This window comes from Hirsutella rhossiliensis (genome assembly GCF_020360975.1).
Source record: "Hirsutella rhossiliensis strain HR02 chromosome Unknown scaffold00004, whole genome shotgun sequence".
Lineage (NCBI taxonomy): Eukaryota > Fungi > Ascomycota > Sordariomycetes > Hypocreales > Ophiocordycipitaceae > Hirsutella > Hirsutella rhossiliensis.
Genome location: NW_025408670.1, coordinates 1,215,198 through 1,232,679, shown reverse-complemented (window position 1 = coordinate 1,232,679; position 17,482 = coordinate 1,215,198). Strand labels below are relative to the sequence as shown.

General features: G+C 40.5%; 2 protein-coding genes across 2 annotated transcripts; one reads left to right on the top strand and one right to left on the bottom strand.

Moving 5' to 3' along the window:
- Nucleotides 1–3,572: 3,572 nt before the first annotated feature.
- Nucleotides 3,573–4,723, top strand: HRG_04315 (putative RNA methyltransferase domain-containing protein; the record flags this gene model as incomplete). Its single annotated transcript, XM_044862786.1, has 3 exons — nucleotides 3,573–3,599; nucleotides 3,655–3,782; nucleotides 3,847–4,723. 3 exons carry the CDS (start codon nucleotides 3,573–3,575, stop codon nucleotides 4,721–4,723), a joined length of 1,032 nt encoding a protein of 343 aa, XP_044721400.1.
- Nucleotides 4,724–5,078: 355 nt separating this feature from the next.
- Nucleotides 5,079–6,384, bottom strand: HRG_04314 (radical SAM superfamily domain-containing protein; the record flags this gene model as incomplete). The annotated part of the gene is made up of 2 exons (XM_044862785.1): nucleotides 5,079–5,380; nucleotides 5,445–6,384. 2 exons carry the CDS (start codon nucleotides 6,382–6,384, stop codon nucleotides 5,079–5,081), a joined length of 1,242 nt encoding a protein of 413 aa, XP_044721399.1.
- Between the last annotated feature and the right edge of the window lie 11,098 nt (nucleotides 6,385–17,482).

The window sequence follows — 17,482 nt, the reverse complement described above, 5'->3', positions numbered from 1 at the left end:
TTAAGTACTAGCTTTATACTAAGGGACTAGTATATAATATCTTTTATAAGCTTAATAGTAATAAGTTTCTTTTTTTATTTTCTTTTATAGTATAAAAGGAAGATAACGCTAGTAATACTATAGATATTTCTATCTTTACTTTAAAGACTAAAGATAAAAAGAGGTAGTAATAAAAGTATCGCTATATAAGCTATAGTATTAAATCCTATTAGTTTTAAAAGTACTTATACTAAGAGGTATAAGTAAATATACTTTAAGTAGTAAAAGGGTATATACGCTAAGATAAAAAGGAGGTTAGGTTTAATAATAGCGACTTTAATAATAAGTAATCTTAGTAATACCTTTATAAGCTTTATTAGCGTTCCCTTATATATAGTAGTAGCTACTATATAAATAGGATATATACTTATAGTAATTAAAAGGGTAGCTAAGTATAAGAATATACCCTTATATTCCTATTTTACTATTATATTTAAATAATAGGTATAGGGAAGCTCTATAAAATAAACTAGTAAAAAGAGGCTCTATAATATAGTTTAAAGGGAATAACCCTTAATAATAAAAGACGTCTACTAGATATTTATAGCTTCCTTTAAGAAACGCGGGTCGAGATAAGCCTGTCCTAATAAATAAAAATATATATAAAATACATAAGTTAATTACGAGCAGAACGGATACCCTATTGCCTATTTTAGCCTAGCGGTTCTAAAGATATCCGCGATACGAGAATAGGTAGGGCATAGAACATTCTAAAATCTACTACTTATACTAGAACCTATAGTCTTACGTTAACTATTACGCTATAATTAGCCTACCTACTAAGTCTAGAAGATATACTAAAGATAGAGGTTTTTAAGCACTATAGAATATACTAGAAAGCTAACTAATTAGTCTACTAGTAGGCGAATAATAGTCTATAAAAGACAAAGGATTTCCCTAGGAATAGTAAATAAAATAAGTAAGTTCGTAAGTATCTTTTATAATAGTATTCTTTTAATATATTATTTAGCCCCTTATATACTCATTATAAATTCCGGACGAAAGCCTACCCTATACTCCTTCGACCGATCTTTCCGCTTATATTATCGATTACCCGATCCTACGCTTATTACTTATACCTTTTAATACTAAGATATAAAAAGGCCGCTACTATAATATAACTATAGTAAAAGAGAGTACTTATATAGCCTTATATAAGAGGGAGTAGAGCCTTATATACTAAAGTACTATCTCTTATATTTAGTATTAAGAGCTATTACTATATACTAATATAAAGGGAGTAGGATACTATAAGCTTACTAAAGCTAGCTATACGCTATTTTATATACCTTTACTTCTTAACTATAAGTACTAAAGTTTAACTCTTAGGGTATAGACCCTATTAATAATATAGTTTATTTAAGAAGCTTACTTAAAAGGGTATTATATATTATTTACTTATGTTTTTTCTATAATAAAGTATATATAGTCTATATAAAAGTTCTATTTTCTTAAGTATAGTATTAAGTATTAATTAATTAAGATTATACTAGTAACTTATTTAAAGGTATTTAGAACTTTAGCGTTAAATAAAAGGGAAAAACTAAAGTACTTAAAGGAAAACCCTCCCTTCTTTTATAGCTAGTCCGCCCTTATACTAAGTCGCGGTTATAATATATAAGAATCTTACGCTAGCTATCTTAGGTATTATTATAATTAGTTAGAATTATATTAGCCCTACTATAAAGTAACCTTAGAAAGTAACTCCTTTATATATATAGGGTATATAGCGTTAATTAGTAGTATAAGCGTTTTTAGTTAATAGTTAATTATATAATTATCTCTAACCTTATCTTATAATAATATCTTCTTAGGCTCTACCTTATTTTTCCGCTATAAGGCTTAGCGGGCTATTTTATATTAATGCTAGCTTTTAGCCGGGCCGGTAGTTAGGTTATTATACTAGCTTCGTACTATACTTATCGAGTTACTAGTATCGGCCCTAGGTTTTTATTTTCCCGGTCGGTAGGCCTAGACCGGGGTTAAGGGGAGGTCCTAATAAATTCGTTACTAGGTCTAGGTAGGCGAGGTCCCGGCCGGCCTACTTATAGCGGGGCTAGACTACTAGTATATTTATAAGCGCTTTTAAAAGCGCTAATTAGCTAATTAATAAGTAGGTTAGCGTAGTCTACTAGTTTAACTAAAAGTTAATCGTGCCCTTAGCTAGATTTAAACCGACTCTAGCGTTATAGCTAGTAGGCCTCCTAGGTATATAACTACTATACTATAAGGGTATAGTATTAAGTATTATTTAAAGTCGCGCCTCTTTAAAAGCTAAGTAAGGGTAAAATATAAAGGCTTTTACCTTATATAGGCCTAGACTAAGGTCTAGGCTAAGTTTATATATAAGCGGCCTTTATACTTATATAAGCTAAGCTTATACTTTTCTTTCTTTTTCCTTTTATAAATTATTAACCTTCTTTTAATAGACCGTACCTAAGCCTATACCTTTACTTACTTTATAATATATATCTATTTAAAAGACCCCTTACTTAGCCTTTAGCCTAAAAAAGAGCCTTATAAAGAGGCTTAAGCTAACCTTTTTAGCCTTTTACTAGCTCCTCTTTAAAGCTAGCTTTTTATTTTCCTTCTTAAAAAGGATTAATAATATAAACTAAAATAACTACTACTATAGCTAAGGAAGGTATATAGCTAGGCACCTTATCTTAAGGTACTTAAACTATAAGAAGGAAAGAGAGGTCTTTTACTAAGCTTTTAAAGGATAAAAGGAGGCCCTTAGCCTACCTCTTCTTTATAGCTTTAAGAAAGAAAGGGAAGCCCTTTTAACCTTTATAGCTAAAATAAAGATAGGAATAGCTAAGTAGCTTAAAAAAGGGTAATATAAGGGCCCTAGGGCCCTTAAGAGGGGGAAATACTATAAAGGAGGAATTAAACTAACCTTTTCTTTATCTTTACTTTTATAGCTACCCTTTCCTTAATTAGTTATAAGCCTCTAAACTTTATAGCTAGCTAGGACTACTAATAAAAGCCTAGGCTCTTATTAGCCTCGCTATAGCCTTAGATACTATATATAAGTAATAATATATTTAAAAAAAAAAGATAAGGAATTTTATAGCTAGTTATTACTTATATATATATATCTTATCGCTAAAGCTAACTATTACTACTATATATAATTATTATAGCCTAGGCTAACTATATTACTTTAGTTATATTCCCTCGTTATCTTCCTAGGCCGCCGCGGCTACTTATTACCGCTAGCTTATATAACGAGGGCTTCGTTAAAGCTATTTATAGCGGCTTAGGAGAGCGTTAATACGGGTAGATTATATTGCGGCTCTATAGAATTACGTAAACCGTTATAGTCGAAAATTAGCTGTGTAAGGTTTTCCTAGTGCTATCGCCTGCGTGGCCCGTATCTGCTTTGTATCTATATACTGTGGGGCCCGGACCGTAGACCAGTCTTACCGCAGCCAAAGGGATTCTGGATCTCCATCCAACTTTTCGGCGGCGTCTTTTCCTCACCAAGTCCGACTCCGACTTGCCGGACTGCAAAATTACAACAATCCAACATGTCGCATCACGATCGCCAGGCCAAGGTTCGGCTCCTGCAGTGGAACACTGTAGCTCTACAGATGCTGACTATCCAATTAGAAGCGAAAAACGGCACACAATGGCCGGCAGGACCATACGTCCTTTAAGCCCTCAGCCAGCTTCACCCCCGTCCAGGGTGGTAGGGACTGGACCGTGTCCGTTGCAATCCCCAGCAGCATCCTGACCAAGTAAGCCACAGCGTCTCTCTGTACCTCATCGCAGCCGTCGAGCTGACATGCCACGCCCGCACAGCCTCGCCACCGCGGACCAACGCATGGCAGCCCCTGGCCGCATCGCCCGCGCCCTCGCCGTCTTCTCCGTCGACGAGGTCGTCGTCTTTGATGACTCGCCCGCATCGTCGCGCCCACGCCAGACGGACCCCGCGGCCTACACGGGCGACACGGACCCGTGCCACTTCCTCGCTCACATCCTGTCCTTTCTCGAGGCGCCGCCGTTTATGCGCAAGACGCTCTTCCCGCTGCACCCCAACCTGCGGCTGACGGCTCTCCTGCCGAGCCTCGACATGCCGCACCACCCGCATCCCAAGGAGTGGATCGCCTACCGCGAAGGCGTCACCGTCGCCGGCAAGACGAGCTCAGGCAAGGGCACCCTCGTCGAGGTGGGGCTGGAGGAACCCGTCGAGATTGAGGAGCAGATCCCGCCCAAGACGAGGGTGACGCTGCGTTTCCCCGACGACCAGTCCCAGTACCCCGAGTGCATCCACCCAGCGGCGCCCCGCACTGACGGCGGCTTCTACTGGGGCTACACAGTCCGCCGCTGCGCCTCGCTCTCGTCCGTCTTCACCGAGTCGCCGTACGACGACGGTTACGATATGAGCATCGGCACCTCGGAGCGGGGCATGCCCGTGTCCAGGGCCTTTCCCCCGTCGTCCTCCAAACCCCTCGACTTCAAGCACCTTCTCATCGTCTTTGGCGGGCCCCGCGGGCTCGAGTTTGCCTCCATGAACGACGAAGAGCTGAGCGGCAGGGACGTTCAAGGCACCAAGACCAAGGAGCTGTTTGACCACTGGCTCAACGTGCTGCCGAACCAGGGGAGCAGGACGATTAGGACCGAGGAGGCTGTGTTTATTGCGTTGACGGCCCTCAGGGGTCTGTGGGATGCAAGCTGATGAGACGTAGCATAATGCGTGTTGATACCCCGTGGCCTTTTTATGAACATTGCGTGTAAATGTGTGTCACGCCCTCGTGGTGATGGAGCTTGCTGTATGCAACACTGACATCCGTCTTGTACGTGCAAAGGGATAGGGGGCATCTTTGCCGCTGCCATTCCGTCCCGATGTCGAATTTTCCCATGCCAAGCTGTGGTGAGAGTTGTTGAATAAACCAAAATCTCTCTAGTTGAAACTCTTCCGTCAACGCCATCCCATGCAGATGAAAAGCAAGCAGCCCCTTCCTTCTCCTTGGTTCCAGAGCGCCCATATTCCCGTGATTATATCTCCCGATGTTTAAAGGAGCACCCAGACTTCATATGCTGGATCGCGCCGTGTCCGCGTCTAGTGCAACGGCCCGCGACAGACTCCCGCTAACCGCTACACCTTTGTCGCCGGCGCGCTTGCGCAGCACGTTCTCAATAAACGCCTCGCCGGCCTTGTACGAGGAGCGGACGAGGGGCCCGCTGGCACAGTAGAGGAAGCCCATGTCGAGGGCGCGCGTGCGCCACTTTTCGAACTCGTCGGGCGTCACGTACTTTTCCACCTTGAGGTGGCGCTTGGTCGGGCGCATGTACTGGCCAAAGGTGACGACGTCGACGTCGGCCTTTCGCAGCTCTGTCGGTTGGTTAGCGCTGGCGACGGCAGGGAGGCGAGGAATAGAGTAGGCGTGGTTGCTGACCTTCAAGGGCATTCATGAGCTCGTGCTCCTGCTCGCCCAGGCCGAGCATGATGCTGGTCTTGGTGATGATGCCGTCCCTGCCCTTGACATCTTTGACGTGCTTCAGAACCTTGAGGCTCTGTCGGAACGTGGCTCTGCGGTCCCGGACGTAGGGCGTCAGGCCCTCGACCGTCTCGACGTTGTGCGCGTAGACGTCGAGACCGCTCTCGGCGACGACGCGCACCATGTCGAGGTCGCCGCCAAAGTCGCCCGTCAGCGCCTCGACAAGCAGCGACGGCTTCTTGTGTTTGATTTTGCGAATCGTCTCGGCAAAGTGGCGAGCGCCGCCGTCAGCAAGGTCGTCGCGGTCGACGCTGGTGAGGACAACGTAGCCCAGTCCCCATCGCGCGAGGGCCTCGGCCGTGTGCTCGGGCTCGTGGGGGTCAAGCGGGGGCGGGGCGCGGCTCGTCTTGACGCTGCAGAAGCGGCATCCGCGCGTGCACGTGTCCCCCATGAGCATGATGGTTGCGGTGGCGGCGCTCTTGTCGGAGCCGCCCCAGCACTCGGAGATGTTTGGGCAGCGAGCCTCCTCGCAGACGGTGTGCAGGCCGAGGCCGCGCAGGTCGGCCTTGATCTTCTTGTAATTGTCGTTGCCCGCGGGTATGGGCGTCTTGAGCCACTCGGGCAGCCGCGTTATCGTGCGCTTCTTGCCGACGGGGCCGACCTCGGCGGTGCGTAGGGCATAGGCCTCGGAGGACGCCATGGGCTGTTGGGGGGCGCCCACAAAGTCGGAGAAGGGCGCGACGGTCGTGTCCTTGAAGTAGGTCTTGCGCTTGGGTGGTGTCGTCGACGCGGCCTCGTCGGGGTTGGGGACGGTGGCGAAAGAGCGCATGGAGGCTCGGAGGGTCCTCTGGACGGGCGCCCGCGCACGATGCAGCGACGAGGCCATTGGAGATGCCATGGCGGGCAATGACGGGCGGGCGAAGAGATGACAGCGCCTCCTTTCTTGTCGTGGTGAGGGCGAGGTGATGGATGGGGAGGTGGATGGAAAAGTCTCGCAGCAGGCAAGTGGCAATGCCGGCACAAGGCCGGCGCCACCCAGCCAATGAGCCTCATGTCAAGAAGTCCCTGTAAGGAAAATCGTACTTCATATTAATAAACATTAGTATCTGTACACAAACACATCTATTCGTACCCACACCCCATTTTTAAATGGCCTTCGTCGGGCGTTAAAGGAATCGTTGAGTGGGAGGCAATTAAGTAGGGGCCGCCGTCGCCACCTATATAACCGTAAGGGCCAGAGGGGCCAGATCAACTAGCGGGCCGATTGTTGCAACTTCGAGCTGAAGGCTCGGAAATACGTCATTTGAACGAATTGAGAGGCATGCGTTGTAAGTATGGTTAAGAGCCTATTGCGTACTATGTATGCGGGCGGGCGGGCGCGGGTGTGTTTGTGCGGGCATTTACGTAGGCGGTACGGGTAACACTTGCCAGACGCGCGCGGTATAAATGGGCAGGGCGGGCTGGCGCTGGTACGTATCTTAAAAATAGGGCGTGGGTGCGGATAGAGATATGCGAAAGTGCGAATAGTATTACCTTTAAAGATCATGTCAGGACAAGAAAGGGCCTGTAATACGCGTTAGTAACACCTCTATTGGGGGTGCCCTCATTTTGCATGGTGTAGCGGTATTTTACCAGCTTGACAGATACATACCAACGCCAGCCAGTCCCCCATGTTAATTATAGACCTCCTGGAAACTGGGTAGAACTTACTGCAGTTATTAACTAGATCCAGTCGAGTGGGAGCGGCAGTTTCGATCCCTACGAGGCGTCGCTTCCTTAGTATTATAGTTTAAAAGGCCGACCTACCGTTTGCGGGCTTGGTGGGCATGGTAGGTAAAGTCCAAAGGTTTTACGCGCGGCTTCTATGCAGTACGAATTCGAAGCGAGGAAGTTGCTATATATAGAAGTAGTCGAAGGGTTCTAAAGTCTTTAGCTATTATAGTATTAAATAAGTTCGTATAAAATCGGCCGGAGAGATACTAAAGATGCTTAGGGTATTATTATAAGATATTAATCCTTTATAATTATACTAGAAGCAGTAATATAGGGTCGAATTCTTATAAGGGAGTCGAGGCGCGGTATTATAAGCATTTAACGAGCTATTTCCTAGACTATATTTAGCCCGAGCTAGTAGTAAGGCGGCGGTAATTAAGGTTACTATTATAGGGCTAAGGCCCTTAGTTAGTTATTTAGTCTAGACTAAACGTTCTTATATATAGTTAATTAACGAAGCTATTGCTTAGTTAATTCTACTCCCTTTTACTATACCTAGTATATATCCTTATATAGTAGAGGGGGGTCTTATTTTTATTACTTATATATAGCTTCTAGGGCCTCGGAGGGGGGTCTAGTAGCGCGACTACTACTTTTGCCCTTTTAGGCTAAGACCCTTATAGTTATAAAGGAAAAAACTATATTAAGCCTTTAAAGTTATAACTTATAAGAGTAATAGCTTTAATATAGATATAATATATAGCCTATTTATTACTAGTACTCTTATTAAATTACCTTAAAAAGTCCTATATTAGCTAGCTTAAATTATAAGACTAATAGTTTTATAAAATTATTACTCTTATAAAGAGAGATATAAGAAGTATATATAAAATATATAAAAGTAAAATTAAAAGTAATAGGTTAAATAGGTAAGGTAAAGATATTTAATTCTTATAAGGGTAGTAATTATAATAAGGGAGTAATTATTATATTACCTTAATTATCCTTCTTTCCTCTATCTAACGCCCCTTTTTATACCTATTTAAAATCTTAATTAATAAAGAAGATCCTACTTAAAGAAGCTACTAATATCCTTTTAACTACTAAGCTTTTTACCGGTTTTTCCCTTTTATTCTAGCTATTGCTAGTATATCTATTTTATCTCTCGCTACCTTTATAAGAAGCTATCGCTACTTTTACTTCCCCTTATACCCCTACCCTCCTCTCTATACCTCCTTTTAGCCCTTTCTTTAAAACCGGTTTATTAGCTTCCTAGGTCCCTCGTACTAAGGGATATCTCTAAGAATATAAATTAAGCTATACTTCGCGATATACCCCCTTAGCTATAGCCTGCCCTTATAGAAAAGGTAAAGCTAAATAATTAGGCTAGTAAGCGTATAAAGGAGGTCTTAGTCTATATTTATCCCTTACTCGAGAAATCCGGGTTTTAGCCCTAGGCTCTTTTAGACCTACTTTAGGAAAAGGGGCCTAAGGAGGAAATTAAGTCCTATAAGAAAGGGGGTCTTCCTTTTAAAGAAGAATAAGTCCTAATTAAGCTAGGGGCCCTCCTTTAGGATAAGTCCTAGTTCCTCTCTTTAGCTATAGACGTCTCCTTCCTCCTATATACTATTAGCTCCTCTTATAAACTCTTAAAGCGGGCTTCTAAGGATAGCTTCTCTTAAACGTCTTCTAGCTTAATTTACTATAAAAAGATAGCTAGCTTTTACTTTAGTAGGAGCTTTATAAGACCGTCGGCTTTTATTAATACTATTAGAACCTAATAAATAGAAATAAGTCCCCTTTAGACCTCTTAGTATAACTAATACTAGTAGATATCGATATACTATAGCTAGGTTAATAGCTTCTATTAATATTAGTGTTTTTCTTACTCCCTAGCTTAAAAGGATAGATTAAGTAAAAGCTCTTTATCTAATATTAGTATAAAAGGAAGCTTCTTTTTAAGGGAATTAAGGAGGAATTTATAAGCGACCTTATTAATATAGGCGTCCTAGGTAAGCTTAATAGTCCGTTAGGACCTATTCTAAAGGATTCGAATCCCTAGGAACTACTTTAGCTCCCTTAGCTTAGTTATCTTATACCTTTATTATAGGCCTTTTATAGCCTCCTTAGTAGTTACTTCTTCCTCTTTTAGGTAGGCCTAGATAATATTATCGATATAAAAGAAGACTATAATTTTACCCTTTTATATTATATATAGTTCTTAAGGGACTTTCTTAAAGCCTAGGGCTTTAAGGGAACCTATAAAATACTATTACTAAAGAAGGGGTAATCTTCGTAGTCTATATAGAGCTTTCCTAAGCTATAGAATATTTCCTAGCTATTAAAAGCTTAGTAAAAGGCGTATATCGATAACTTCTTCTTCTTTAAGGGGGTAGTTTTTAAAGGCGTTAACGGTATCTATCTAATTAAGTTCGAGGTCGAATTCTACTACTATAGCTATAAGGGTCCGAAAAGATATCCCTACTAAGGTAGTTACCTTAGTAGGAAGTTCCCCCTTTTCCTACTAGTTCTTATAGATAACTAGCAAGGCTTTATACTTTTAAAGGAAGCTATATTTATTAGTCTTATAGATAAAGACCTACTTATAGCTAAGGACTTATTTTCCTCTTACCTTTTCCTTAAGGACCTTATTAAAAGACCTTATCTCTTTATATAAGGCTAGATAGTCTTTCTAGGCCTAGAAAAACTAGTCTTTAAAGGGGCGTTTTTTTAGCTGCTTTTAGTTTACTAGTAGGTCTAAGAGGTCTCTTTTATATACGTTCCTTACTAATAGAGGTTTAAAAAGCCGGCCTACTATAAATACTTTATAGGAATCGTTTTCTATAGGCATTAAATAAAAGTTAGAAAAATAATCGAAATAAGAAAGAGGTTAGTATTCTTTAGTAACTATATTAGGCCTTATACCTTCCTTTACTTCTTAAAGTAGGGATAAAAAGGTAGCTAGGTAATCCTTTAAGAGAGAAAGAGGTGCCTTTCCTACCCCCTTAGGGGTTAAGATTAGAAGACTAATAAGAAAAACTACTTTTAGATCTTCTTATTATATAAGAGGAGGCGTAGGGAGGTAGGCGTATTCTAGCTCTACCGCTTTCCTATAGTCTCCTTCTTTATCTAGATTATTTAATCTAGTAGCTTCCTCTTTTTCTTTAAAGTTAGCGTTATCCTTAACTATTTCGATATTAGTTTCTTCTTCCGTTTCCTTATCTAAGACCTCTTCTTAAGACTATTAAGAAGGGGGGATTTAGATCTTTTAAATTAGCTAATATTATATATATAAGAGGGGCTATTAATCCCTCCTTCTATTAAAGAAGCTAGATTCGTTAAAAATTATATCCTTAGTTAAAATAACCTTCTATAAGGAATCTAGATCCGGAAGATATTTATAGAATTATAACTAACGAGGTAACTAATAAAGACTCTAGGATTAAGCTTTCTTTTCTTCTTCCTTTTTAGCTATATATTAGTAGTTATAGCGTATACTTTATAGCTATAGGTATAAAGGTAGGCTAGTAAGGCTCTTTTCTTTATAAAGAGCTTAAGGGGGGGTTTTTAGTTTATTCCTTAGTTTAGCTCTCTAAGGTCCTTAGGGTCCCTAAGGGTCCGGTTTTAAAGGTAATAAGCGGTCTTAATAACTCCCCTTTAAAGGTTATAAGGAAGCTTTATAATAAGTCTTATTATATAGGCCCTTTTTATTATAGTACCCTTTTATCTTTCTACCCTTTTATTTTAGGCCTAGGTATTTAGTACTAATAAGAGGGGTAAAATACCCCTTTTTCGAAGCTAGTTTAAGATATCTTTTTTAAATAGCTTTTTATTAAACCGTATCTTCTTTACCTTATAGCTAAAGTAGGATTTTATCTAGTTAACGAAGTCCTAGAGGGCAAACTAGTTATACTTACTTAGGTAGGTCTATAAGAAATAAGGGAAAACTATCCCTAAAAAGGCGTCTATAAAAAACATTACCCTAACGAAGCTTTCCTAATCCCTAGAGACGTTAGTCTAGTCGACCTAAATTTCCTTATATAGGTAGTCCGGCTATATTAAGGTCCGTCTAGAAATTCGTCTCTTAGTCTTCCCTTAGCCGTAGTATTCGTATTTAACGGTCTTTAGGCCCCTTATTCGTACGCCCTATTATTAGCCTAGCTTATATAAAGCTAGGGGGCCCGGGTAACTAAGTTATACGTGCTAAAGAAGACCGTCTCCTTAGGCTGCTAAAAGAGGGTCCTTTAAACCTACCCTCTTAGTAGGGAAAGCTAACTTCTTAAGAGATTCCTTCCTAAGGATAGGTCGGAATTCGAGAATAAATTAACCGAATTTTTCCTCGATAAGCCCGATAGTCTAATTCTTCTAGACTAGCCTTATAGGCTTAGACGTCGTATCCTAGAAGATCCCTTCCTTTCGAAGAAAGCGGAAGGAAATTAAGCTCGTTAAAAATCAAGGGCAAAAAGCTACCCTTTTTCGTCGAAGAATTTATATAGATCCGTTAGGTAATTCTATCGTGAAATTCACCCTCCTATACCCCTCTATCCGTACGGTTAATTCCCCGGCAATAAGATATTCCCTCCGTGCCTTCTTAAAGGACCGGAATCGTAAGAGTGTATTATAGATATTAATGGAAGCACCCGAGTTAAGGATAGCTAATTTTCGTAGGGGATAGTCGAAGGGTCCTAACGGTTAGTCTTACTAATCTATAGGGAAGACGAATACCGGATTTACTATACTAACGATTTTTCCTCGAATTTACGGCTCGAATAAGGGTAGCGGCGTTAATTGCTATTTCTTAGTAACCTAAATCTCGTCTATCTTCTTCTATAACGAGGGGCTAGTAGCTTCCTCTTTTTCTTCTTCGAAGTCGGCGTTATCCTCGACTACTTCGACGTCGGTTTCTTCTTCCGTTTCCTTATCTAAGACCTCTTCTTAAGACTATTAGGAAGGGGGAATTTAGATCTTTTAAATTAGCTAACGTTAAGAGAGTAAGAGGGGCTATTAATCCCTCTTTCCGTTAAAGAAGCTAGATTCGTCGAAAATTATATCCCTAGTCGAAATAACCTTCTATAGAAGAAGAATCTAGATCTAGAAGATATTTATAGAATTATACCTAACGAGGTAACTAATAAAGGCTCTAGGATTAAGCTTTCTTTTCTTCTTCCTTTTTAGCTATATATCGGCAGTTATAGCGTATGCCTTATAGCTATAGGCATAAAGGTAGGCTAGCAAGGCCCTCTTCTTTATAAAGAGCTCGAGGGGGGATTTCTAGTCTATTCCTTAGTTTAGTCCCCTAGGGTCCTTAAGGTCCCTTAGGGTCCGGTTCTAAAGGTAATAGGCGGTCTTAATAACTTCCCTTTAAAGGTCGTATAGAAGCCTTATAGTAAGTCTTATTATACGGGCCCTTTCTATTATAGTACCCCTTAATCTTTCTGCCCCTCCGTTCTAGGCCTAGGTATTCGGTGCTAACGGGAGGGGTAAAATGCCCCTTTTTCGAAGCTAATTTAAGATATCCTTTATAAATAGCTCTCTATTAAACTATATCTTCTTTACCTTATAGCTAAAGTAGGATTTTATCTAGTTAACGAAGTCCCGGAGGGCAGACTAGTTATACTTACTTAGGTAGGTCTATAAGAAATAAGGGAAAACTATCCCTAAAAAGGCGTCTATAAAAAACATTACCCTAACGAAGCTTTCCTAATCCCTAGAGACGTTAGTCTAGTCGACCTAAATTTCCTTATATAGGTAGTCCGGCTATATTAAGGTCCGTCTAGAAATTCGTCTCTTAGTCTTCCCTTAGCCGTAGTATTCGTATTTAACGGTCTTTAGGCCCCTTATTTATACGCCCTATTATTAGCCTAGCTTATATAAAGCTAGGGGGCCCGGGTAACTAAGTCGTACGTGCTAAAGAAGACCGTCTCCTTAAGCTACCGGAAGAGGGTCCTTTAAACCTACCCTCCTAGTAAGGAAAGCTAACTTTTTAAGAGATTCCTTCCTAAGGGTAGGTCGGAATTCGAGAATAAATTAACCGAATTTTTCCTCGATAAGCCCGATAGTCTAATTCTTTTAAACTAGCCTCGTAGGCTTAGACGTTATATCCTAGAAGATCCCTTCCTTTCGAAGAAAGCGGAAGGAAATTAAGCTCGTTAAAAATCAAGGGCAAAAAGCTACCCTTTTTCGTCGAAGAATTCGTATAGACCTATTAGGCAATTTTATTGTGAAATTCACCCTTCTATACCCCTTTATCCGTACGGTTAATTCCCCGGTAATAAGGTATTCCCTCTATACCTTCTTAAAGGACCGGAATCGTAAGAGTATATTATAGATATCGAGGGAAGCACCCGAGTTAAGGATAGCTAATTTTCGTAGGGGATAGTTAGAGGGTCCTAATAGTTAGTCTTACTAATCTATAGGGAAGACGAATACTAGATTTACTATACTAACGAATCTTCCTCGAATTTACGGCTTAAATAAAGGTAGCGGCGTTAGTTACTATTTCTTAGTAACCTAAATCTCGTCTATCTTCTTTTATAACGAGGGATCCTCCTTAAGAGACTATTATATCGTTTCTTATAGCCTCTTTAAAGGGTTAAATCCTTTAGGTCGGTTTTCCTCGAAGACTTACTAGTATTATAATAATCGATAACCTAGGGATTTATATACTAGGCAGCCGTTTCGCTTAGTTTTTTATTTCTTCGAGGAATCCTTATCCTAATACGGAAGGTCTGCTTAAAAACCTCCCCTTTTTACCCCTTATTGCTAATTTTAACGAAGAGGTTCGATTTCGACTAGTTCCCTGATTTTTCGACTAACGGACTAAAAGGTCTATTAGGGGACTAGTCGGGCCGGTCTAACTAACGGGACCGGGGACGGGCCCGGAGCAAGATACGGAGCTAGGGCCGGGGCCGCAGCTATAGTTAACGACGGCGTTAAGGCTCTCGAGGGAGGAGGAGCTAAAGGAGCAATAGCCGTAGTAGCAGCAGCGGGAGCCGTAGTAATAGGGGCTATAGCAGCTATAGGTCGAGCCGTCTAGGTCGAGTGCTAGCTATAAAGGAATAAGACTACTTGCTATTATACTCTAGCAGCCTCTTCGTCTAGTTCCCGGCTAGCCTCTTAAAAGATAGTTAAGTAACCGTTACTAATAGGCTTTATTAGCAGAGATATATCCCGCTATTAGTAAGGAAGGTATATAAAAGAGACCTCCCGGACCTACTAGTAAACTAAAAACAGCTAGAAAAACACCCCTTTAGAGACTAGTTTTTCTAGGCCTAGAAAGACTACCTAGCCTTATATAAGGAGATAGGGTCTTTTAAAGAGGTCCTTAAAGAAAAAGTAAGAGGAAAATAGGTCCTTAGCTATAAGTAGGTCTTTATCTATAAGACTAATAAACACGGCTTCCTTTAAAAGTATAAAGCCCGGCTAGTTATCTATAGGAATTAATAGGAAAAAGGGGATCTACCTACTAAGGCAACTACCTTAGTAGGGATGTCTTTTTAGACCCTTATAGCTATAGTAGTAGAATTCGACCTCGAACTCGATTAAATAGATATAGTTAACGCCTTTATTAACTGCCTACTCGAGGAAGAAGAAGTTATCTATATACGCCTTCTACTAGGCTTCTAATAGCTAGGAAAGGTTCTACGGCTTAGGAAAGCTCTATACGGACTACGAAGATCACCCCTTCTTTAGCAATAGCATTTAATAGGTTCCTTCGAAGCCCTAGGCTTTAAGAAAGTCCCTTAGGAACCGTATATAATATAGAAGGGTAAAATCACGGTCTTCTTCTACGTCGATAATATTATCTAGGCCTACCTAAAAGAGGAAGAAGCTGCTACTAGGGAGGCTATATAAGGCCTATAATAAAGGTATAAGATAACTAGGCTAGGGGAGCTAAAGTGGTTCCTAGGGATACGAATCCTTATAAATAGGTCCTAATAGACTATCTAGCTTACCTAGGACGCCTATATCGATAAGGTCGCTTATAAATTCCTCCTTAATTCCCTCGATAAGAAGCTTCCCTCTATACTTATATTAAACGAAGAGCTTTTACCTAATCTATCCTTTTAAGCTAGGGAGTAAGAGAAACACTAATATTAGTAGAAGGTAAGCTCCTTGCTTTTTTTAGCTATTTCTACTAGACCGGATATCTCTTTTACGGTCTCCCGGCTAGCTAGGTATAACTAGAATCCTAGCCCTAAGCATTAAGAAGTAGTAGATAGAGCAATCCTTTATCTCTATTTAACGAGATTATATAGTCTACGCCTAGGAGGGTAGGAAAGGAAGAAATTAGCTACCGAAATCTTCCTCTATTTAGGCGATTCGTCCTTTATAGACAATTCCTTAGATAGAAAGAGCTTATAGGGGTATATTATATCCCTTTTTAGAGGAACTATTGCTTAGAGAGCTTCGAAGTAGGCTACCGTTATAACTTCTAGTATAGAGGCAGAGCTACTAGCTCTTTTAGAAGCGTTAAAAGAAGCGATTTTCCTTAGCCGGCTACTAATATCGTTACGACTATAAATTCCGACCCTATTAGCTATAGAATACGATAATATATAGACTATACGAATTCTTATAGAAAATAGTAAGTTATCGACCTAGCTATAGTTTATCGATATCTACTAGTATTAGTTACGCTAAGAGGTCTAAAGGGGACTTATTTCTATCTATTAGGTTCTAATAGTATTAATAAAAGCCGACGGTTTTATAAAGCCCTTACCGAAGTAGAAGCTAGCTATCTTTTTATAGTAAATAGGGCTAGAAGACGTTCGAGAGAAGCTATCCTTAGAGGCCCGCCTTAAGAGTCTACGAGAGGAGCTAATAGTATATACGAGAAGGTAACGTCTATAGCCGAAGAAAAGGAAGAGGTTTTTCCCTTTAGAGGGCCCCTTATTTAATTAGGTTTTTTCCCCCTTTCTTATAGGACTTTCCCCTCTTTAGGCCCCTTTTCCTTAAGTAGGTCTAAAAGAGCCTAGGGACCTAAAAGGGCCCCTACTTTCCTCGAGTAAAGGGAGAAGTATAGAGCTAAGAACCTCCTCTATACGCTTACTAGCCCGAAGCCGTATTAGCTATGCCCTTACTATAAGGGCAGGCTATAGCTAAGGGGGTGTGTTGCGAAGCGTGGCCTAATTTCGTAGTTCTCGGAGATATCCCTTAGTACGAGGGACTAAGGAAGCTAAAAACACCTAGTATAGAAGAAGGAAGAAGGAGCTAAAAAGAGGTATAGAAAGGAGGGTAGGGGTATAAGGGGAAGTAGAAGTAGCGATAGCTTCCTATAGAGGTAGCGAGATATAAGACGGATATGCCGGCAACGGCTAGAAAGGAGGGGAAAACCTAGCAAAAAGCTTAGTAGTCGAAAGGATATTAGTAGCTTCTTTAAGTAGGATCTTCTTTATTAATCGAGATGCTAGACAGGTATAAAGAGGGGCGTTAGATAGAGGAAAGAAGGATAATTAAGGCAATATAACAATTACCCCCCTACCGTAATTGCTGCTCCTATAAGAATTAAATCTCTCTGCCCTACCTATCCGACCCCTTACTTTTAATTTCTCCTTTATATATTTTATATATACTTCTCGTATCTCTTTACTTAAGAAAAGTAGCGATATAATACTAACTTAAGCGCCGAGCGACCTTATAAAAAAAGTAGTATATAATAAGCTCGCGGGCTTTATCCTAAGTATATAGTTTAGTAAGGTATAAGTAGTAGTTAAATAGCTCTTTAAGGTAAAGGGCCGCGCTAGTAGCGCGTTATTAGCGGTACTTTATATAGATAAGAGCTTTAAAACGATAATCTAAGAAGTAATTAAGAAGGTAGTTAAGAAAGAACTTTACCTAAGTATTACTTTAGGCCTAAAGGGCCCTAAATAAACCTAGGCCGCGGTTATAGCTAAGACTAAGGGACTAACTTAATATAAAGCTATAGTAAAATAAGTCCTACTATACTATAAATATAAGATTATTATAGTCCTTACTAAGGCACCGCTTAAAATCCTAAGCTATAACTAAAGGATATAGTAAAAGCGGTAAATATAGCCTTAAAAGCTATAAGCGCTATAGCGGCGAGGCGCCTTTAAAGTAGAGATATCGCGGTTATATTTAATACCGCGGTAAGAGCTTATTAAAGGGACTAAGGCTAGGTTAAGGCTATATTTAAACTAAAGGCTATAATTACTTACTATATATATATAGTAGTCGCTAAAAATATCCCTTTAAGGGTAGCGATAGTAAATAAAGAGCGATTACTTTATAAGATTATAAAGGTAAATAAAGTTAAGGTC